This window comes from Tauraco erythrolophus, chromosome 7, assembly GCF_009769465.1.
Source record: "Tauraco erythrolophus isolate bTauEry1 chromosome 7, bTauEry1.pri, whole genome shotgun sequence".
NCBI lineage: Eukaryota > Metazoa > Chordata > Aves > Musophagiformes > Musophagidae > Tauraco > Tauraco erythrolophus.
The window spans coordinates 59,547,106-59,570,683 of NC_141471.1; the positions used below are offsets into that span (position 1 = coordinate 59,547,106).

A 23,578-nucleotide genomic window follows, 5' to 3' on the forward strand; every position below is an offset into this window, starting at 1 on the left:
TGCATTAGTATATTAGAACTTTGTTATTAAAATTTTTGCTATTTAATAAATTCTATAAAAATTACTGTCTGAGATTAAAGATTTGCTTAAGACAAATGTGTTTCTTTTAGTAGAACTGTGAAAGAGTTGAGAATGGAGATAGGTAACTGCAAGCTTGAAAATAAGGACTGTCAGGGCTTAATATAAAGCGCTGCGAGTGATTGTTACTTATTCCAAGGGAGCAAAGAGATGGTTTTGGTTTCCTCTCTCTGTTGCACTGCTTTTTTATTAAGAAATAATACAAAGTGTTTTCTTATTTAATATTTTGAAATTAGTTTTTTCTGACTTTGATTCACAGAAGTCTTCAGAGGAGCGTGTTGCTGAACTAGAAAAATTCCATAAAAAAGAAATGGCTACCAAAGATCAGGAGCTAAATGAGAGATTACAGGCCCAAGAAAAGGCATTCGAGGAGAAGATGAAGGCAGCTCTTGTAAGTATCCCTAAAACGTGTAGAAAGACATTTATCTAAGAGTGAGGTGGGACGAGAATTCTTCATCTGACCCTATTCTGCAGTCCTTCTGCACTCAAAGATACGAGTGTCCTCCAAAAGCCAAAGAGTGCGGACTTCAGCCACGAGAAAGGAAAGCAGCTGCAATGATCCAGACTGAATAATGATAATTAATCACTATCACTGCTCATTAACAGCTGCATCTTTGAAAACTCTTTTTGTTAGATTTGTTTGGGTTTTTTTATTTCTTCCTCTGGATCATTGGCGATTAGCCACAGCAACTAGAGTAAAAGAGGTACAAAGAGGGAGGCTGTTATTTGAAAAGTGTTGCAATCATTATGTCTGGTTGTCTTGTGCTGTGTGAACAAGGTTAATTATTCATAGTGTTTGACCACAGAAAAAAATTTTCTTCTAGGTTAGGCTGGGAGGAATCATTGGGATTCTTTGCCCTTTTTCATAAACTGCAATCCACTTTAGGTCATCACGTAATTTTACCTAACAAACAGTAGATTTTCTTTTCTGCTCCTCCATGATAGTCGGTGACTAGGACTGAAGGACTTTGACAGTCCCTTCCATGGCTGTATTTTTCTACCTTTTTCCCAGGTTATTCTTTTAGTTATAAGAATAGAAGCTTAAAAATACATTAGCAGTGCAATCAAGTGAGGACAGACCTTTACTCCTCTAAGGTGTTAGTCTCAATTAATTGTGGTAAACAAACCAAAATGAAAGGTTGGATTCTATTAACATTTTTCATACAAAGACAAGTAGAAGGCAAATGATTCCCAAGAAGAGAAAATGGAAGTGATTTATAACTAATTTTGTTTTCACAGATGAAATACAAACGGGATGGGGGGAGAAAATACAGATGATTAGTATATGAATCCTATTAACTGATTTGTAAATATCCTATTATACTAGTTTTGAAGTTATTATCACTATATTTATAGTTTATTGTTTTGATCATAATATTTGATACAGGAAAAAAATCAGAGTGAGTGTTTAAAAACCCTTCAAGAACAAGAGCAGCAAGAATCCCTAGCGTTAGAAGAATTAGAGCTGCAGAAGAAAGCAATACAGTCAGAGTGTGACAAGAAAGTTCAGAAGATGCATCAAGAAGTAGAGACTTTCAGAACTGTGAGTAAATACAATTCCAAAAGCTTAAACATTTACAAAAATTCCTTTCAGTATATGTTTAACTGTGACAGGTTTACAAAATCTGTGGATTTTTTGTGATTGGATTGTTTTAATCTCACAATGCTTCCTGTAGTGACAGAAATTTAATGTATTGCTATGATATGCTGCAGCCTCTGTTTTTTTTTACAAGATTAGAAGGCAAAATATAGAAATACATTCACTTGATATCATGGCATAGGATATGAATTTGCTTCCATCTACATAATTTTTATGTATGTTATACAGGAGAGTTAAACTTTAAACTGTGTAACTTCTGGGTGCTGCTACCATACACTTAGAAGGATACTTGAGTAGGTAAAAAATTTGCTTAAATTTTTGAAGTGTGCTTTGCTTTATATAATGGGTAAGATTGTATTATCTGCCAATGCAAGTTTGTACATTATTCCACCACTCCCAAATATTAATTTGAAAGTTTTACATGTAGAAGTGTTTTAACTTTACAGCAGCATTTCCATGATAACGATCTTTCATCCTATGTATTGGTACTTTAGCTTAATAAAAAACTGTGAACATATCTCATAAATATCATGTGAATTATTTATTTGGAGTATTTAAATTCTTTCCAAGTTTTTATTGTATCTATTTTCACTGCAGTGAAATAGGAAATTTATTAAATTTTATTTTATTAAATTATTTTATTAAATAACTAACACCATAATGGAAGCAAAGTTTACAACAAACTAGATGAATGAAAGGCTTATATAAAATGTCAATATTCACTAAAAATAATGGAATAAGTGTAGTTCTGTAAACCTGGTGAGATTTTTTTAAATTTAATCAGCTTGTTACCTTTTGGATATTCATATTATTTTAAAACTATATTCTCTAACAGAGGATTCTTGAACTGGAAAGCTCTCTTGCAAAGTATTCACAAGATGACAGAAAGCAATCAGAGGAATTAAGTACTCTGATGGAGTCTGAAAAAAAGCAGCACAATAAGGAAATCAATGATATAGTTGAAAAGCACAAGAAAGAATTGGAGAACGTGAAACAGCAGCAGGAAGAGCTTTGGACAGAAAAACTTAGAATCTTAAAGCAACAGCAAGTAACAGAAATAGAGAAAATGAGAGAGAAACAGCAACAAGAGATGGATACAATTTTGAAAGAGAAAGAAACAGTTTTCCAGGCACACATAGAAGAGATGAATGAAAAAACATTAGAAAAACTTGATGTGAAACAAACAGAACTAGAAGCACTGTCTTCTGAGCTATCAGAGGCACTAAAAATACGTCATGATTTAGAACAAGAGCTCTCTGAATTGAATAGTAAAGTATGTGAAGCGAAGCAAGAATTGGAAGGAAAATTGGAAGAAGAGAGGAAACGACACGAAGAAGAGGTTGGAATGATGTTAAAAGAGCATGAAATGTCTATTCAAGGTGTTGAGAAGATACTCAAAGAGGAACTCAACAAACTCAAGCAATCATTAGAGGAGAAAGACAGGCAACTGGAGGAACTAAAAGCACATGAACAGAAACTAAAGGAATCTGCAGAAAGATCTGAAGCTGAACTTGTCCAAGCGACTGGAAAGCTGGAGGAGCTTTCAGAATCTCATCGGAGTACTTCCAATGAGCAGGCAAAGATTTATGAAGAGAAATTAGCAAAACTGGAGCAAAATCTGACAGATCTTGAAGGTGAAAAATTGCAGCTTCGTGAGCAACTAGAAAGAACTGAATCCCAGCTGAATGAAGTCAAGAATGAGTTAGAAGCATACATCTCCCAGGTACATGACCTGAAGCAGCGTTTGCAAGAGCAGAGTAATGAAAATACACAAAAAGTAACTTCTCTAACACAACAATATGAAGGTCAACTGAAGGATCTACAAAGAGAGGCTGATGAGACAAAGAGAAGTCTAACTGAAAAGGAAAATGAAATTGAACACATGAAGTTAGAGGACAAGCAAGTAGAAGAGCTGAAACAGAAACTGTTAGCCACAGAGGAGAGAATTAGTGCTTTACAAGGGGAATATGAAAGTAAACTGAAACGTCAGGAGAACAAATTGGAGAAAATTAAACAGAAATCAAAAGATATGCAAGAAACTTTCAAAAAGAAACTTGCTGAACAGGAAGCTAAACTAAAAAAAGAGCTTGAAAACAAGCAGTTGGAGTTCAGTCAGAAAGAGAGTGAGTTCAATGCTAAAATGTTGGAAATGGCACATGCCAGCTCAGCCGGAATCAATGATGCCGTGTCAAAACTGGAGTCTAATCAGAAGGAGCAACTAGAGAGTCTTGCTGAGGCTCATAGGAGGGAGTTGGAAGAAATTGCCCAGAGTTGGGAAAAGAAACTCAATCAACAGGTCGAAGAGCTCAAGGAAAAACATGAAATGGAACTGCAAGAGAAAGAGCAGGAAGTTGGAGACCTGAAACAGAAACTTGCCACCTTCAGTGCTGAGAAGGAGGGCTCCAGAACAGAAATAACCCAACTGAAGGAAGAACAGGTGAGAAGGGAGGAGTCCCTGAAGGAATTGCAAGAAGAACTAAGGCAGTCAGTGGCTAAGGTGAACGCTTTGTCGGATAAGGAAAATGACCTGAAAACCCAGTTGAAAAAATTGGAAGGTGATCTTAATCAGTCCCTGAAAGAGCAGTCAGGACTTCAAGAACAGCTCAGTAAACAGAAAGCAGTTGAAGAAAAGGACAAAGCCAAAATCACTGAGCTGGCCAATACACTGAAAACACTTGAAGAGAAACTCCAAACTGTGCAGTCTTCTCAGTATAAAGATCATGAAAATTATGAGAAAAAAATAGAGGCAATCCGGCAAAAAGAAACGGAGTTTAAAAGGCAGTCAGCAGAACTTGCAGCCCAGTTGGATGCTTCTTGGAAGAATGCTGAAGCTTTGCTGCAAACAAAAAGCAATGAATTAATTGAAAAATGTAATGAAAAAATCGGTGTAGTAACATGCAAAATTGCAGATTGCGAGCACCGAACTGCGAAAGTTAAAGAAGCAGTATTAATGAAAATGAGTAAGATTCTTGAGCTAGAAGCTCGACTTGGAGAAGTAACAGAGCATCATTCTGCCGCAAGTACTTCTTTGCAAAAGTCAATGCAACAGCTACAAGAGAAAGACGATTTAATTATGTCCATGAGAGCTGACATTGAAGGACTCGTAACAGAAAAGGAACAGTTGCAAAAAGAAGGAGGGCATCAGCAGCAAGCAGCATCAGAAAAAGAAACGTGCATAACACAGCTGAGGAAAGAGTTATCTGAAAATATCAACGCTGTCACCTCAATGAGCGAGGAACTCCAGGAAAAAGAATCCGAGATCTCTGCTCTCAACAAAACGATTAATGACCTTAACGTTAGACTTGAGAGCATGGTAAGTCTAACGGAGAAGGAAGCAGCCATGTCTCTGTTAAGCAAGCAACATCAAGAGGATCGGATGCAGTTGTTAAACCAGGTACAGGAGTTATCGTCCAGAATTGAGATGCTGAGTCAAGAAAAAGCATCGGCTCTTGAGCAGGTAGATCACTGCACAGCCAAGCTGTCGGAGTGGAAGACGAAAGCACAAACCAGATTTACGCAAAATCATGATGCTATTAAAGATTTGCAGAGCAAACTTGAGTTAAGCAATACTGAAGCCAATAAGAAAGATGAAGAGCTAAATAAACTGAAGGAGCAGCTGGCTAAACAAAGCAAGAATCTGGATAGTTTAAAAAGTGAATTGGAACAAAAGCAAAACAGGAGGGAAAAGGAAGAAAGTGAGTTAACTGCAAAGTTAAAAAACCAAACAGCAAGAATTGCTGAACTAGAAGAACACGTTGCTCAGAAAACTTTAGAAAATGATTCCTTGATGGAGGAACTCAGAAAGTATCATGAACAAAAAGACACAGAGCAGAAAGAGATAGCTTGGCAACTCCAGCAGGCAGAGAAGGCGGCTTTTGAAAAGGACAATAGGTTTAAGGAAGCTGAAGAAAAAGTGCTTAATCTTGAGAAGCAAATAGGGTCACTGAAAGCTGAATTTGAAGCAAAGGAGAGGGAATTTGATCGAATGAAATCAGTGATGCTTAAAAGCAAAGAGGAAGAACTGAAAGAATTGGAAGAGAAACTGAATGCAGAGAACAGCACTAAGCTGGCAGATCTGAAAAAAAAGGCAGAGCAAAAAATCGGTTCTATTAAAAAGCAACTGATGTCTCAAATGGGTGAAAGGGAAAAGCAATTTAAGCAGGACAGAGAAAATCAGTTAAGAGACTTGGAACAAAAAGTGCAGGAGAGAGAGGCCAAAATTGAATCCTTGGAAGAAAAAATTAAGTCAACAAGAGATTCCACGGAATTAGAGAAAGAAATGCTGCAAAAAATAGAAAGTGTAAAAGCTGCTGTAGAGCAAGAAAAAAATAAAACGCTTCAGAGTGTCCGAGAGACATATGAAGAGAAAATGCACGTGTTACAGAAGGGCTTAACGGAAAAAGATGAATTGTTGCAGAAGTACGAAAAAGAACAACGAGAGAGTAATGACTGTCGTCTAGAACTGCAAAACAAACAGGAAGAACTCCTTAAAAAATTAGAATGTGTTGAGAAGAGCCATCAGGAGGAGCAGATTAGGACTGAAAGCCTCAGAAAAGAACTTGAGGAGCAAACCAAAAAATACTCACTGTTAGCGGATGAGCATGCTCGTTGTGGTGGTGATTTAGCAAGCACCAGGGAAGAATTAAAAGCTAAAGAGCAAAAACATCTTGATATGGAGAATGTAATTGGAGATTTCCAGAAAAAAATGCAGGAAAAGGAGGCAGTCAGGCAATCTTTAGAACTGAAGATAAAAGAGATGGAAAATTTAGTGAGGGAAAATGAAGTGCTTAAGATTGAAATGGAAGAGAAGAGTTCGAGATATGAAGAAAAGCTAAGAAGTTTACAGCAACAGTTGGATGAAAGAAATGACAGTCTGAAAGCTTTTGAGGAAAACACTGAAGGAAAGGCTAAATCTGGTTTGGAGCTGCAGAAGTTACTGGGTGATATGCAGAACCAGCAGGAGGACTTGCAGACTAAACTGGAAGAGACTGAAAGGGAGAAACAGAAACTACGCAAAGAAGTGAATAATCTTCAAAAAGACTTACGTGCTCTGCGAAAAGAACATCAGCAGGAGCTTGACATATTAAAGAAGGAGTCCTTAGAAGAAATGGAGCAGAAAATCAGGTAAATTCTTTGGTCCTGGTCTTGCTACTATTTCTCTGCTTTTTTTTTAACCACTAAACCCTCAAGAATACCTTTTTAAAGCTCCATTTTTGACGATGAAATAGTGACTGGTGTTTTTCTGTCATTTTTATAAACAGAGAAACAAGAAGAAAAGAGCTACTTGCAAGTAGCACTTCATGAACACGTAAAACATTGTCTGAGTCATCAGTTTAAAAAGCGGTTTATCTTTTGGCAGAGTAATATCACTTTTGATTTGTATTAGTGATGGTCATTTTCAGCATTGCCAGGATGTAAAATATAGTCCTCTTTTCCTCAAACAGGAAACAAAAGTTCAATCAAACTGAGTACTGAGAGCTTCATGTTCAAATGATATCAATAATTGTTCGTATGTACTGCACAAAAATGTGATATACTGCTCAGCACTCGAATAGTTTCTCCGGCAAGGAATTTCCTAAAAATTCTGGTTTTATGCAGCACATTCTTTACTTCCAGTTCTTCGTCTCCCTCATTGAACACTCCATGTCTTTTGGAAGGGTTCAATTCTGGGTTGTTTTTTAAATGAAACACCTACGTCTTCCTGGTGAATTCAGTGGGAGGGGAACAAAAAGCCTCCTTGAATCCCACTGATTTCATCTAATTCAAAACCATCCCATTCTAAAACAGTTCTTGAGAATTCTCAGATCTCCTGCCTTGCTAAACTGTTCTTGCCGTCTCTTCAAACATTTCATTTCCTCACTATATTTTTTTGACAATTTTTTAATAGATGTGAACAAGAAGACATTGAGTTAAAGCACAACTCCACCTTAAAGCAGTTAATGAGAGAGTTCAATACTCAGCTGGCTCAAAAAGAGAGAGAATTGGAAACAGCAGTAAAAGAGACAATCAGTAAGTGAAATACTAATATAACTGTAATCAGTAAAATAGCCAGAAAACCAAATTTTTGCATGTTTTGGGGAAAGGGGTTTAGCTGGAACTCTGATAAAGACAACGTGTTTTACGACTGCCTGGAGAACTCGGGGAAAGAACTTCTCTTGCTCAGGAAATAACACAGAAATGTTAATTGTAGCAGAATTAACAATACTGTGTAGCTGTTCTTCCTTATCCTGTGGGATGGATCTTTGATGTAGCACTCTGCCTGTTTGCATCTGTCATGGCAAGAGTTACCCATGATAGCCATAGGTGCTATCTTTTTATCATAGGTACAAAAGAAAATAAAAAAAAAGGAGAGTAGGGTTTTAGAAGTGAAAGCACGTTGGTAAGTTTTCACTGTAATACTGCTTTGGCTTCAGCAATACAAACCTTTAACCCTCCATTGTTGAATGGCACTAAAGGGTGCCTTTTAGAGAAACTTAGATCCATCTGGGAATCAGAACTGCATTTTTTTAGCTGCATTTTGCAGACTTCATTCACTGTAACCACTAACATGTACTAAATGGATATGATGTCTGCTATACCATATGGTTATAACTAGAGTACAGCATATTTCAGCTTCTCTTCTCTGTCAGTCCTTTGCCACCATAGTGTAAGTTGGAGGTCAGAGAAGTCAGCGGAAGGTATCTTTTGACTCCAGAATTACTTGACTCCACAGTTACTGGAAGTACCCCTACAAGTGAGGAATTTCTGGAGATTTGCAGATGTTTCAGTTGCTTCTCTAGATAGAGTAGGAGATAGAATTAGTTGATAAATATTGATTGTGATCTTAACTTTTAGAGAAAAATTCCAGCGTGAAGTAGGAAAAATTGCTCTGGATACCAAACTGCAGACAGCAAACTTCATACATATTAGGATCAAGTGACATAATTATCACTGACAGTGTGAAAAATTAATTTTCTGGACAAGTTTTCCTTATAGATGCCTTCCGCAGTTGTCTTTAAGCTTTTTAATAAGTTGTGACATAATTTAACAAAACAAATATGCTTTTTTAATATCACTTGACTCTTTTTTTATAGGTAAAGCCCAGGAGGTAGAAACTGAATTGATAGAAAATCATCACATAGAGACAACACAATTGCATAAAAAAATTGCTGAAAAAGATGATGATCTAAAAAGAACTGTGAAAAAATATGAAGAAATCCTCGAGGTATCTTTCTGAAAAGTGATATAACTACATACATTTCAAAATAACTCTTTCCCTTTTTTCATTGCACAGCTGGACAGAAAAACTCTAATTCTTTCTAGTAAAGATCTTGCTGCTTGCATTGCATTTGGTATGAGTGGTGGCTTAGCTTGCAATTAAAATGATTGTTTCTGTGTTTTATGAACTTGAAAGAACAGCAGAAATTAAGTCTCAGCTCTGATCATTCAATGAAAATTGTGCAGTTAGGCTCTTATGTCCTTGAGCAGTTTGTGTTCTAGATTGAAATGAAGAAACTGAGTTAAATTTAAGTATTACTAGAGTTGTGGTGGTGTGTTATTTCTTTTAAGGGTTTAAATACAGTGTTTTTGAGTCAGCCTCACTGTCTAGCTCCTTCCTCTGATGCCCCATCCGGATTGGCACCATAGCCCTTAAAGTAAGGTTCTGTTCTATGCAGGGTGCAGTCTGTTTGCATCGTTTTTATGCTAGCAAAGCTTTCATTTTTACTTGCAAGCAAACAGTTTGTCTGCATGATATTTGCAGATAGATGTAGTTTTGCTCTGGCAACGTTTCAGCCAGAAGTTAGCAGCCAGCTTCAGTCTAAAGATACCATCCAAGGATGCCTCCTGTTTCAGCCAGTTAAACTGTCCCAGCCCCACACGTATGGCAACAAAAGATTGAATGGTTTTCAGTGCTAGACTGTACGTCATATTGGGATGCAGGCTTTAATTTTGCTAATCTTAGTCCTGTTTGCACAAATAATTAATAAAAAAGAATGTCACTTGAATGGAGCCAGTGGTAATAAATGTAAGTGAACTTCTGTTTGTTTATTCTCAGTTAGTAGCCCAAAGAGCTATGGTACTGAGCGTGACTGAGTGTTTCATACTAAAAATTTCGGTTTTGTAGGCAGGTTAGTGTGTTCCATTCTGATTTTTGAACTTCGAGCAAGTTGGATGGAGATGGCAGGGTTTTAAATTTAGAGTCTCCTTTTGTTTCCTAATTTAAAAAAATTGCATCATATAAACCAATTGAGATTACTTTTTTGTACCATAGTTCTGAATTCTGCATTTCTGAAGGATTTATATTTCTCTTACCTGAATGTGCAGTGCCTTGCCATTCAGGTCCTTGCTTTACAGGCCCAAATAGGTCTGTGATTTGAAGTCATGCAGGTGTAATTCCTCGCTGTTTTCTGGTGCATTCAGTCTGTACGTATGTCAGAAACGTGCTTGCAGTACGCAGCGTATGATCTTGAAGGTTTAGGCTAATTTGACTTCTGTGCAATTGGGAGACATGAAGACTGTTATTTTTTGCATCTCATTGATGATGGCAGCAACAGTTGCCTGGAACTAGAATAACCTGTAGTTTTGATGTTTTGAATTTTAGAGTACATGTTTCTTTTTTAGGTAATGGTATATTTTCGAGTCTTTCTATTATTTTAGGGAAGGGAAAAAAAAAGTTCCAAGAATTTGCTACCTTTTTTCCTGAAAAAGTATTGCAAGCATATCAAAAGTTAAGAACTATTTATGTTAAATTGAGTGTGTGTGTCATATTTGTTGAGATGCCTGATTGAAATAGGAACATATGTATCAGCAGATGTGTATGTTTTCTCAATTTAGCCTAAAGTTACCAGTTATTACCTCGCTCATACCTGACTTGGCTCATGATAGGTTTGAGAAGTTTCACATCAAGACATTTATGCAGAGAGATTTGTCTCTGTCATAAATGGTAAGAACATGAAGCAAAAATAATACCAATTGCAAGACCGAATTTTGCTCATATAACTTTGTAGCTCTTTGCTGCGTTTTAAACATGGTTAATGATGCTAAAAATTAGTCTAACTTGATTTGAGTATATATCCTTAAAGATGAGCAGGAATCATTCAGTCTGTTAAACTTAATATGATTTATTTGGGAAGTGCTCCCCTGGTACTTCTCTTGCTTTATCTGCTGTTGGCTTATCTTTCATAAAAACTGCTATCACAGAAGATTTCGTGAAAATCTGCCTAATTAAAGGACTTGTAAATCAGCATCCCTTGTAATTTGAGGCCTAAGTCTTTTTTCCTCAACTAAAGTATATAATTAGAGAAACATTGAATGCTGTGCTCCAGCTAGCTTATTTTAAAGCCTATCTATGAGCTAAAACCAAAATATCTTAACTTCAGGTATATATTCTTTCATTTGTCGTAATGCCTCCCATGTGAATGCAGGATATGGTTGAGATTTGGGAAGTTACAACTTAATTGAAGTCTTAGTCTATAACTGTAATTAAATCCAAATAGTGTGCCGTTTATTTTCAGAGTATGCCAGATGCTGTATAGAACAATAGGTTCTAGTATAAGTATAGATTTTGTAGCATGTTGGAACATCACGTGATCTCTAATTATTTCAAATTTTAAATTATAATCTCTATTCAGGGTTTATAAAAAAAAAAAAGCAGCTCACAGGTAGGTCCCTTTAACCGGAGGTGTGATTCATCATTTTCAATTGAATTTCTTTTCTGCATTTCAACTCTCCTCTATGACTAACAATGCTGTGCATGCAATTTCGAGTTCAGTGAACAGTAGTCTAGGAATTGTAAGATTTTTAGATCCTTGATGTAAAAAAAAAAACCAAAAACACAAAAAAACACCAAACAACAACCATTACCACACCACCCTCCAAAAAAAACGCCAAACAAGAGAAAATAGAAGCAACTGAATATGTCAGGTATTGAAGATTTTCCACTAGAGGAGTTATAACCGTGTATAAAAAAAATCTTAGTAAAGGTTAATTGTTGGTGTATTTTTGAGGGCATAGAAAAATCATATGAATAAATAAAAAATAGCACTCTTCGGGGATCATGATGTTTGAGAAAGGTTTTTTTGTTGACGATGGATATTCTTAAAACTTCTAGGCCATAAAACTTTCGTGGGTCCTGTGATTTCCCACTCCCTGGCTTCTGGAGGGGGTGGGTTGCTGTGTTTCTTGTTGCTGGTGGTTTCTGGGCTGAGAGGCTGCATGTTTTATTCTTAAGTAGGGTGCAAGGAACGCATGAAAAAGTGACCTTACAGGGAAGTAATTCTGTGGGGTTTTTTTTAATTTTACTTTTGGCGTACCCTAAATCTATTAAGTCTGGACCAGCTTTCCAGTTCTGCGCTTAATTTTCCAGTGAATGTTCTGTATCGCTGTAGTTGTACTCCTGATGTTTTGAATGGAACAAAACTTGGATTAGCAGTTCTGTTCTTGATAACAGTTGATGAATTGTACTAATTTGATCTGAAGTACTACTGCACAGCAGAGCAGGCACCTTCCTGCCCTGAGTAGTTGGCATGAATGAAACTAGAGTTGGAGTTGAGTTCAGCAGCGGAGACATGCGTCTGAGTTGGAGTTTTATAAGCTCCCTAACATGTTATCTCACAAAGAGGCTGGAGGGGACAGTTTTTAAAAATATTTGTTTTTGCAAAGTGCTATATAGGTGGATTAACTTGCTAAGGTTTAGGTCATCGTATTTTTCTCCTATAAATGTACTCTTCACACTGTCATAAAACATACAGGAAAAATTCATTTCCTCTCTACCGTTTTTGCTGCTGCTTCTTTCCTCCACGCTGCACGGTGCCCTCCAAACCGTTGTGAATGGGAAGCTGTCGTTTCTGAAGATGTGCTTAGAAATGCTTTAGGAACATCTTTGTGAGAGTGAGTGAGGAAATGATCTGAGTCCTTGTCACTTCCAGAGCATAGGAAGGAACTCTGTACCATCATGTGCCCCTTTCATGACAGTCGTGTAAGCAAGCCCAATCTCTCCAGTAATACACTTAATACCTGAATGCTGTTTTAGTGCCTGATAGAAATAGCTCTTTTTTGTAATTTTCAAAAAACTTTTATCCTAACTATGTCATTTTAATTGTCCAAGGCCTGCAAAATCTTGTTAAGCTCCTATATTTGTTACTTGCCCTTTTCAGTAGTCCCGCAGTGTAATTAGCCTTTATACTGAATTTCAAGCCTATTCTTTCTGTGGTCGCATAACTTTTTGCTGATTGCTTTCTGTCCACTGTAGTTAAGGTTTTGAATTGTTAGGTGATTAAGTGTATAAATAGATGATTAAGTGTATAAATAGGTATTTTTTCCTGTATTTTGAAGGCTCGTGAAGAAGAGATGACAGCAAAAGTTCATGAGTTGCAGGCACAGCTAGAAGGTTTGCAAAAGGAATACAAACAAAGGATGGCTGAAGAGGAACATTGGAACAGTGAAAAAGTGAGCTGGCACTAATGTTGATTTTTATATCTTTAGCTGCGAAATGCTTCGTCTTCATAAAATTCTGTGGTTTGCTCTTAATTGGATTTTATTTATAAATCTGGCCTTCAATTTTCCATACAGTTTCTATTCTTTTAGATGTTAACTTCTTCAAAAGTGAACCTCTTTAGAAACTGGAGTATTTGATACCACCTTTTTAATGGTATGCTAAAAAGTCCAGTTGTGTTGTGATTATTAAAGTGGGGTTTTTTGCCCTCTACATGTCTTTTTTTATGTTAATTTTACTGGAAGCCTTTTAGAAGGAAAAGAAATCACACTGGGTCACTTTTAGTGTGATTTTTTTTTTTAAGTTCAAATTCAAAAGGGCTCTGAAATAGTGCCTTGAATATATCAATTATGGACAGAGAGGTCTTCACTGAAACAAGACTGGGTGCATGCTTTTTTTCTTTCTGAGACCTCATTTTAGTTTGAGGAATTCTTTGATGAAAATGTGACTAGTTATGCTGAGAAGAGACGAAGGTTAAGAGGTGTTGAGTCATTGATGAGAATTCATATTAACTTTATTTTAAAATTTTTCACTTTGGCAACAGGCATCAACGGAGATACTAAATGTATTTATTTGACACTACAAACTTACGGTACAAATTACCTCACTGTCCTAATGTTTGTCCCTTCTCCCTTGCACTTGCTTACAACACCCTTTAGATTACTTTTTTTAAACTATTCTGTGACATGAGTGTTGTATTCATAACAGGAAAAGCAGAAATATTTGTATCAGACTACCTTGTATTTTTAATCAATCCTTGTCCACTCCCTGATGATAACCTTACATATTCTTGTTATCTGGAGGAAGATTCTTTGAGACTCCTAAGCCCTAAAACATTATTTTGAGAAGTACAGAGACTATTTTATCTTTAGGTTGTCTTCATTAACTGTTACAGGCAGTTATTTAGCATCATATTATATATTCATCTTTGGGATTACATACTCACTGATAGGACTTGAAAGTTATATCAAATCTATGTACCAGCAATGATATTTCATGTATTTCTCAATTCTTTTCAGAAATGCATTGCACAGATTTGAAATGGTAGCATAGAGCTGTAAAGTATTTGAGTATTGCAAATATTACATCTCTATGTAAAGATCAATCTGCTTACAATAAACAAAATAAACAGCTGATTTTGCCCGTGTTTGGAATCTTGTCCGCGGTTCTCTACTCCTTGGAGTTTCCATGACATTTGTTGGAGAAACTCAAAGGAGTTGTCCCATCTGTGGCAGGTATAAACCAGTTGAGAGAACTCCATGGCTGGTAAATAGTTTTAGGGGATAAATGATGTGTCATTTGGCGTGGAGGAAAACCAGGTTGTGTGGTAGTGCATGTACTTACGTACTGCTCAAGCATCCAGGTTTGAAGTGCTTGCAGAATAAGAATGGGACTTTTTTGGTGAGTGTAAGGCAGTTAAATATCCATGATTTCGCTTGCATACAGGCATCAAGCTTTCTTGAGTAATTTTGAGAATTCCATCTAAATTCAAACTTAGCAAATTGTTCACAAGCTTTCTTTTGCATAGCTCTAGTTTAACTGAATGTGAATTTTGTATTTCATGCTATTTACAATGGTGACTTCGTCTCAAAACAGCATAACTATTCTTATAGTCAGCTTATGCTATTGAGTGTGCAGATAGCTCCTGGTACATCTTCTGGCCCAGTAAAGCTCAAATATTTAGAGTGCTGTGAGTAAGCGAGCTTCCACTGTCAGTATTTCAGGATTGGATTCTCCTTCTTTGACACAGTCTGTTCTGGGAGGTAGTTTTCTTTTTTCCTCCTTAGAAATTAGGAGTAGTTCTTCTGAATTCTTACCTGTCTTAATTTATCCATTGCCTGTCCTTGATGTGTCTGTAGGAAACTCATTTTGCTGTTACCTGGTACAATATCATATATTTGCAACTGATACAATAGCGTATGCGTGCAACATTACAGAGCTAGGTGAGAAAATTGGATGGGACCGTGTCCACATACCTGAGCAGGAGTGTACAAATCCACATCTGGATTCTACATGCACATTCAAATTAATTCTGTCATCTTACATTTGCTATGGTATCTTTTGTCTCACCTTATTTCTTTTTATTTTGTTGCTTTGTAATGCTTTTCTCTCTTGATGTTTTTCTTTTCCTTCAGCACTAGTAGTAAACAGCTCAGAAGTCTTCTGTTGACTGGAAGCAACATTTTGCGGGCAATTGATACGTTTGTCACCTAAAGTTGGAGTCTTCCAAGTCACAGAAGTCTGTCTTATAAAACCTCCTGTGCTGCTTGTTGTCAGTCTCGGCCAAACATCACACCTAACGTATCTGCTTTGACATAAAGTGTAACTATACGTTTGAACAATACTTGTCTGACTGTAATAAGCAGATGGCAAATAATAGCATCCTTAAGTGTTAGTGTTGGGATGTAAAAATACCAGAAACTGTCTCTCTTCTTGAGAAAATACATGTCTGGTCAGATGACTGAGCTCTTCAGAAGCAAGAATTGCCCTTACAGGTTCGACGTCCATGGAAGAAAAATTTTCCTCTATATTCTGTTTGTGGAGCATAGGAAAACCTGCAAGTTTTATGAACTTACAGAAATGGGGAATAGCTTTCCTTTTCAACACAATTCCAAAGACACTTGGGAAGAAACAAGTAGTATGTACCACCTCTGCGTTAAGGTTTAGGTTACCTTAAAAAAAAAAAATAAATTTCACACACAAATTATTTGATGTTAAAATGATTTTACAACCTTGAGTTATACCCATGACTACTAAAGCATTATTTTCCTTAGAGTTGGAACACTGACAGGTAGAAATTTCAGCTTAGAATTGTTTCTCTACTTCATAAACATTGCTATCTTTATAAGATGCAGAACTCATGAAGCTCTTGAGCTGAAACCATTTTCAGATAAACATTCACGTTTTCAAATGCAACTTGAAGAATTAAGGAAAAAGATACAATATTGTGAATAGTATTAATAGTAGTTAGGGTTTTCTGGCATGTGCTTTATGCTCATTCAGTTATCATTCACCTCCAATATGCATTTTATAAGGATTTGAAAGTACTAGGTTTTTAAAGTTCTATTCATGATAATTGTCTTACAGAATTAAATGAAAGAATTTAAATATAAGCTTTACGTACTGCTAATACAAAAAAGTTAAACTCTGTTTATGGGACTACTTATTTTTAAAGGAATATGTTGGTCATTTCAATTTTTATCAGACTATCAGAACTAGGTGATTGATGTTTCTTTTTTTTTAAACTGTGTCCAGTGTTTGATGTACTCAGTATTTTTCATGCATTTTAATCGAAATTCTTGTTGTTCTAGGTCACGATAACAGAACTTCAGGTAAGTCTTAAATTTTGTTGATTTTGCTCTCTAGATAATTCTGTTTCGCAGCAGTTTGAAAGCAGAAATACTGCTTATAAGTTTATGTGCATTAAGAAGAGAAAGGTTTATTGAAAAGGCACCTATGATAAATCTTCAGCAGTTTCTTGATGATTTCCATATGTGACTGTTCTTTCAGGCACAACTTGCACAGAAGACAACCCTTGTCAATGATTCAAAACTGAAAGAGCAGGAGTTCAAAGAGCAGGTAAGGGATGCTGTTTGAAACAAGTAGAAAGTATTCTTGCTTGATACTTTGTGTTCGCAGTATTAAAATAAAAGGTTTGTTCTTCTCAAGTGATGAGGTAGCACATCTCCGCACACATACTACGGAAATAACGCACGTGGAAAATACTTTTGACTCATACTTGCTCTCAGAAGGTCTGTGTGTTTTTCAAAGTACTCCTCTATCCCCGGAGAATGGAAATACCACGTGCTTGTGGTACAGGTTAGCAAAACATTTGTGCAGTGAAAAATGGAACAATGCACTTAATGAAATTCTGCTCTTTTGCTAAACTAAACATTTTTGATGTTAAGAACAATTTTTGTCATGTTTTCTTCTCTATGTATACTTATGTGTATGAAATAGAAGTGTGTGTATATATAAATACATATATATGCATAACGTTTGCTATAGATATTCTTACACGTATATACGCATCTACACACATTTCCTTAAGTAACAATTAAGGGACAATTTTTAATAACACAGTTTTTAATGTTTTCCTTCCTTAAAGAGCAAAAGTATTTTGCTTTCGTAGAAGGAAATGATATTTAGGTAAAAACGGGTTTAATGGCGCTTATTTTAGATGCTTTTCAACACCATTTATCATTTTGACTGTTCTCTATTTAGATTCATGTACTGGAAGACCGGCTGAAAAATTATGAGAAGAATATGTATGTCACCTCAGTTGGAACACCATACAGAGGTAAGTAGGCATTTTTCATCACAAATGAGCTTTTCGTTTGTTTGAAAGATATGCTTTGGTTTAGACAATTTGTTGAATGTCAGTCTCTTTAAAACACTCATATAATATTTTTATGACATCTTATCCTTGTTTTGTCTGTTACAGTAGAGCTGCTGTGTGGTTTTCAGATAAGCAAATCACACAGTGTTTTGTTTGATGTTTGTTTTTATGTCATACAGTTAAAAGAGCTCTATATCAGAGTTCTTAAGCTTTCTGTATTCCCGGGGAGAGTGGTATAGACAGTGGCACTCGAAAGTGTGTGGGGAGGAATTATCCATTTGTCTTGGCTGATTAAATATACATTTTATGACTCTTTAAAATTCTTAACAATACAAATATCCTGTTTCCACTTGTAACCTTTGTGATATGTGTCGTTGAAAGTGTTTTTTGGAGCTGAAACAGCCTTGGTATTTCAGGCAAGTAGGTCTCATCCTTCAACTCATGGTGAGTGCAGGGAATAGGACAGAGTAGTTCTCCTATATTATACCTGGAGTTCTGCCTGACGAGCTCTGACCCAGGCCACAGGGCTCCATCCAGGAGAGCAGCTCCTGCAGTGCAGCCCCAGGCCCAGCTCGGGGACAGGGGCACAGACAGACACACCTACACATGGCTCAGGCTGAGCTGAGACACGGCCCCTGGGCCCTCGGCAGGAGTCGGTGGGGGTCCCAGGGCAGCCCAGTCCCAGCCACTGAGGCCCACCGGCACCCCCAGGACCCCGACAGAAGCAGACGTGCCCCGCTCATGTGCTCGGCTCAGACACTTATGGTTGGCCACTCTGGAGACCAAGTACTGGGCTGGATGGATCTTCACTCTGATGGAGCACAGTTCTCAGATTCTTCTGGTTTAGCATCGTTTTCCAAGGGAAACAGCTCAGGCATTTCTAGAAATGAGTACAAAGAATAAAAATATATCCATGGGTAATGAACAGGGATTGCTCACTTCGAGAAGATTTGCAACCATTCAGTTGAGGAGCATGTCCTGCTCTAGACTGAGGGCTTGATTGTTGAGCCTCATTAGTGTCAGAGACGTGGGGTTTTGCCCTCCTGTGGAAACCAGCGAAACTGGATGAACACAGAAGACTTTCAGAAACTGCCCTTCACACCTGCTTTTTGCAAATTTGTCCAGAGGGTCAAATGATCTGGAGGTGATCCACAGCTCTCACCCCCATCAGAAGGGACACATCTCCTTTCACAACGTGACAGAGCCAACCCTTGGGCTGGGACATGGTTATAGGTATTCGCTGCCTTCTGCTAGTGCAGGGCTGGGAAGAAATGTCATCAGAGATTTCCGCAGCAGCGAATGTTAGGGAAAGGAGGAGGTAGAAGAGTAGAATAGAATAGTTCAGCTGAAAGGGACCTATAACGATCATGTAGTCCCACTGCCTGACCATTTCAGGGCTGACCAAAAGTCAAAGCGTGGCATTAAGGGCACTATCCAACTGCCTCTTGAACATTGATTGGCATGGGGCATTGACCACCTCTCCAGGAAACCTCTTCCAGTGTTTGACCACCCTCTTGGTAAAGAAATGCTTCCTCATGTCAGGTCTGAACCTCCCCTGACCAGTGCAGCTTTAAGCCATTCCCACATGTCCTGGCATTGGGTACTAGGCAGAAGAAGTCAGCACCTCCCTCTCCACGTCCCCTCCTCAGGAAGCTGGAGAGAACAATGAGGTCACCCCTCAGCCTCCTTCTCTCCAAACTACACAAATCCCATGTCCTCAGCCGCTCCTCAGCAGCCATGCCTGCCAGCCCCTTCCCCAGCTTTGGTGGTGTCCTCCTTGGGATGCGTTCAAGTACCTCAACATCCTCTCGAAGTTACGGGGCCCAGAACTGCACACAATGCTCAAGGAGAGGCTGCACCAGCACTAGATACAGTGGGACAATCACCTCTTTGGACAGGCTGGTTGTGCTGTGTCTGATGCGCCCCAGGAGGCGTTTGCCCTCTCGGCTGCCAGGGCACACTGCTGACTCACACGGAGCTGCTGCCGACCGGCACCCCCAGATCCCTTTCTGCAGGGCTGCTCTCCAGCCACTCCTCTCCCAGTTTAGACTTGTGTCTGGTGTTGCTCCATCCCAGGTGCAGAATCTGGCATTTGTTCTTGTTCAATTTCATGCCATGGATGATTGCCCAATGCTCCAGTCTACCCAGATCCCTCTGCAAGGCCTCTTGTCCCTCGAGAGAGTCAACAGCACCTCCCAGTTTAGCATCAGCAGCAAATTTACTAACTGTGCATTCGACTCCTGCATCCAGATCGTTGATAAATGTATTGATCCATTTCCGTGGATCTAGAATTGAATCCTGAGGAACACCACTGGCGACTGTTTTCCAGCCAGATGTAGCCCTGTTCACTACAACCCTTTGAGCTGTGCCATTCAGCCAGTTCTTTACCCAGCGCACTATCAACCCACTCATCCCACAGCTGGACAACTTGTCCAGAAGGATGCTGTGTGGGACAGTATCAAAAGCCCCACTAAAATGCAGAAAAACTGCATCCACCACCTTCTCTTCATCCCCGAGGTGGGTGACCTTATTGTAGAAGGGTATTGAATCCGTTAAAACAGGACTTTGTCAACCCTTGTTGGCTGTGCCTGATGATTGCATTATTCTTTAAATGTCTTTCAGTAGTACCCAGTATGATCTTCTCCATAGTTTTTCCAGGTCCTGAGGTTAGAATAACAGGTCTGAGGTCCCCTGAGTCTTCCCTCATGCCTTTTATGTAGATTGGAATAACGTTGGCTAGCTTCTAGTCAGTGGGGACCTCCCAAGATGATTGAGAGGAGTCCTGCTGTAACATCTGCTAGCTCCTTCAGTATTCTGGGATGAATCCCATTAGGCTAAATGGACTTGTGGACATTCAGTGGACACAGCTGGTTCCTTACAGTTTCAGTGTCCGCAAATGGAAAGGTACTGTTCCCACAGTTGTGGTCCTTGAACTCGGGACAGCCCAAGGTGCCCCTGTGGCCGATAGCTCTGGCACAGGGAGGGGACGGCTGGTAGAGGTGGTCTCTGGGCTGCAGGGATGGCTCTGCCCTGGCCGGAGAGAAGAGGAACAGCCCTGGGATTGTCCCCGGGAGCCGAGTGGCAGAGGGTGTGTCAGGGACACCCATAGCTGTGCCCAGTGCAGGACACCAGGGGCAGGGACAGCCCCTGGGCACAGGGATGGCCTCGGGGCAGCAGCCAGAGCCTCCTGGAAGGTGCTGGGGGGAGGGGAGGGGGCGGGGCCTGTGCCCGGGAGGGGGCGGGGCCTGTGCCCGGGGGGCGGGGCCTGCCCCCCCATGTCACAATGCCAGCACCCGGCAACGCCCACCCCCGGGCACTATAAAAGGGAGCGTCCCCTGTGCCCGCAGCCAGAGCTGGCCAGAGGGCAGAGAGGAAGGACGGGAGGAGCCGCTGGGATATTACTTGGCGGGGCCTGAGGGAGGAAGAGCAGAGGCTGGACGAGGCTGCTGGAGGTTCTCCACTGCAAGGCCAGCTCCTGGCCAGGCCACCTGCAAAGCCCATCTGATGGATGGAAATCCCGCTTCAGCCTTGGGGAACAGATGCAAGCAGCTCAGGAGATGAGGAGAAACACCAAGCCCTGGAGGTGCCTGAGGCTCTCAGGCTTTTTCAGCTGGACAGCAGAGGCAAGACCAAGGGAATGGCTTCTTGAGGAGCACTGCAGAGCTTGCCATCCTCATCCCCTGCAGAGCCAGGGGCAGCAGCCGTAAGAAACGGGATGCAGAGATTTTTCCAGGGGTCCCTGCCAGGCATGGGAAGGATTTTTGCCCCCAAAGTGGATCAGGCCAGGGGCCTTTGGCCCCTCCTGGAAGCCCCTGAGATGGCTCCAGGTTGAGGGAGAACAGGGCTTGGGCACCTCCTGGGAGGCGTGAGCAGGCTGTGGGAGGAGGAGGCAGGTCTTGCTGCCATGCTTAGGGAACAGCCGATTGCCAGTGTTGGGGTCAGGAAGGAATTTTCCGAGGCTCCTCTGGTCCCTTTTGGCCACTTCTCGCTGCTGCTGACGAGCTCTGACCATGGCCTACTTATCTCATCTGCTTTAGACATTGATGGTTGGCCACTTAGGAGACAGAGGATTGGGCCAGATGGATCTTATCTCTGATGGAGCACCGTTGTCGTCAGGCTCTTCTGTTTCAGCCTGTTTTTCCAAAGGAAATCAATCAGGCATTTCTAAGAAGGAATACAAGGAGCCAAAAAAATTCCACTGGGAAATGAAGAGGTATTGCTCACCTTCAAAAGATTGGCAGCTATCTGGTTGAGGAGCGTGTCCTGCTTCAGACCGAAGGCTCGGTCTTGGAGCCTTGCTAGTGTCAAGGTTTTGCCCTCCTATGGAAACCCGGCAAAACTGGACGAACACAGCAGACTTCCAAACAGCACTGCACACTTGCTTTTTCAATCTGGTGCAGTTGGTCCAGTTCTCTGGAGATGATCCACAGCTCTCCCCTCTCAGCAGAAGGTACATGTCTCCTTCCCACAAGGTGACAGAGCCACTGCTTCGGCTGGGACGTGGCTGTGGGTATTCAGTGCCTTCTGTTAGTGCAGGGCTGTGCAGAAATGTCATGAGAGGTTTCCTCAGCATGTGCTGTGTAGGGCGAGGAGGAAGGAGGAACAGGAGGAGGAGGAGGAATAGGAGGAAGGAAGAGCAGGAGGAGAAGGAGAAAGAGGAGGGAGAAGAAGAGGAGGAGGAGGATGAAGAAGAGGAAGAGGAGAATGAAGAGGAGGAGGAGAACGAAGAGGAGGAGACAGAGGAAGAGGAGAAGGAGAAGAGAGGGAGTTTATTGTTCTAAAACGTGCTTTGCTCATGTGAACAAGTCGGGTGTTACCACATTTAGTACTGGAAGAGCTGAGACAGAGCAGGGACAGCTCGTCGCACAGCACACAGGACGTCTGCTGCAAAACTGGAAATACTTTTAGGGACCTCTGTACCTTCGGTTATAGAGGTGAATATTTGGCACCTCCAGAAGGTTAACCCCATCCCAAAACTTCTTGTCCTTTGCACCATCAAGCACTGTTGTTCTCAGACTTTTCTGTTTTAGCGTGTTTTCCATAGGAAATCGATCAGGCATTTCTAAGAAGGAATACAAGGAGCCAAAAAGTTCCACTGGGAAACGAAGAGGCATTGCTCACCTTCAAAAGATTGGCAACTATCTAGTTGAGGAGCATGTCCTGCTTCAGACTGAGGGCTTGATCTTTGAGCCTTGCTAGTGTCAGGGTTTTGCCCTCCTGTGGAAACCCGGCAAAACTGGATGAACAGAGTAGACTTCCAAACGGCACTGCACACTTGCTTTTTCAATCTGGTGCAGATGGTCCAGTTCTCTGGAGATGATCCACAGCTCTCCCCTCTCAGCAGAAGGTACATGTCTCCTTCCCACAAGGTGACAGAGCCACTACTTCAGCTGGGATGTGGCTGTGGGTATTCAGTGCCTTCTGTTAGTGCAGGGCTGTGCAGAAATGTCATGAGAGGTTTCCTCAGCATGTGCTGTGTAGGGCAAGGAGGAGGAGGAATAGGAAGAGAAGGAGGACAAGGAGGAGGACGAGGAGGAGGACCAAAAGGAGGACGAGGACGACGACAACAACAACGAGGAGGATGACGAGGAGGACAACGTCCTTCTTGTTGTCGTTCTCCTCCTTGTTGTCATTGTCCTCCTCGGAGGAGGAGGAGGATGAAGATGAGGAAGGAAGGGGTTTATTTTTCAAATACGTGCTTTGCTCATGTGAACAAGTCAGCTGTTACCACATTTAGTACTGGAAGAGCTGACACAGAGCAGGGACAGCGCGTCGCACAGCACACAGGACGTCTGCTGCAAAACTGGAAATACTTTTAGGGCCCTCTGCACCTTCGGTTATAGAGGTAAATGTTTGGCACCTCCGAAATGTGAAGTCCATCCCAAAACTCCTGCAGCAATCTCCACTTCAGGTGTAGGATCATCTTATCACCTTGCCGGGCAGTACCAAGCTGTTGAAAACATGAGCTTTCATCCCTGAGTTTGAGCAGGGAACGGCACGAGCAATTCTGGTTCACTTTTGGAAGTAGGAGCTCTGCCAAGAGCAGCAACTCGGTGGCAATGCCTACAAGGGCACTTGGGGTAGCCAG

At 40.3% G+C, this 23,578-nt stretch overlaps 1 protein-coding gene across 2 annotated transcripts in view; it reads left to right on the forward strand.

Moving 5' to 3' along the window:
• Positions 1-23,578, forward strand: part of GOLGA4 (golgin A4) — a 77,057-nt gene that overhangs the window by 40,546 nt on the left and 12,933 nt on the right. For both annotated transcript variants that reach the window (XM_086614324.1, XM_086614325.1), the window contains 9 exons: positions 338-469; positions 1,466-1,621; positions 2,514-6,802; positions 7,566-7,687; positions 8,752-8,882; positions 12,992-13,105; positions 16,463-16,483; positions 16,662-16,730; positions 17,376-17,451. In XM_086614324.1, coding sequence (XP_086470450.1) covers positions 338-469; positions 1,466-1,621; positions 2,514-6,802; positions 7,566-7,687; positions 8,752-8,882; positions 12,992-13,105; positions 16,463-16,483; positions 16,662-16,730; positions 17,376-17,451 — 5,110 coding nt within the window. The remainder of the gene's footprint in view (positions 1-337; positions 470-1,465; positions 1,622-2,513; positions 6,803-7,565; positions 7,688-8,751; positions 8,883-12,991; positions 13,106-16,462; positions 16,484-16,661; positions 16,731-17,375; positions 17,452-23,578) is intronic.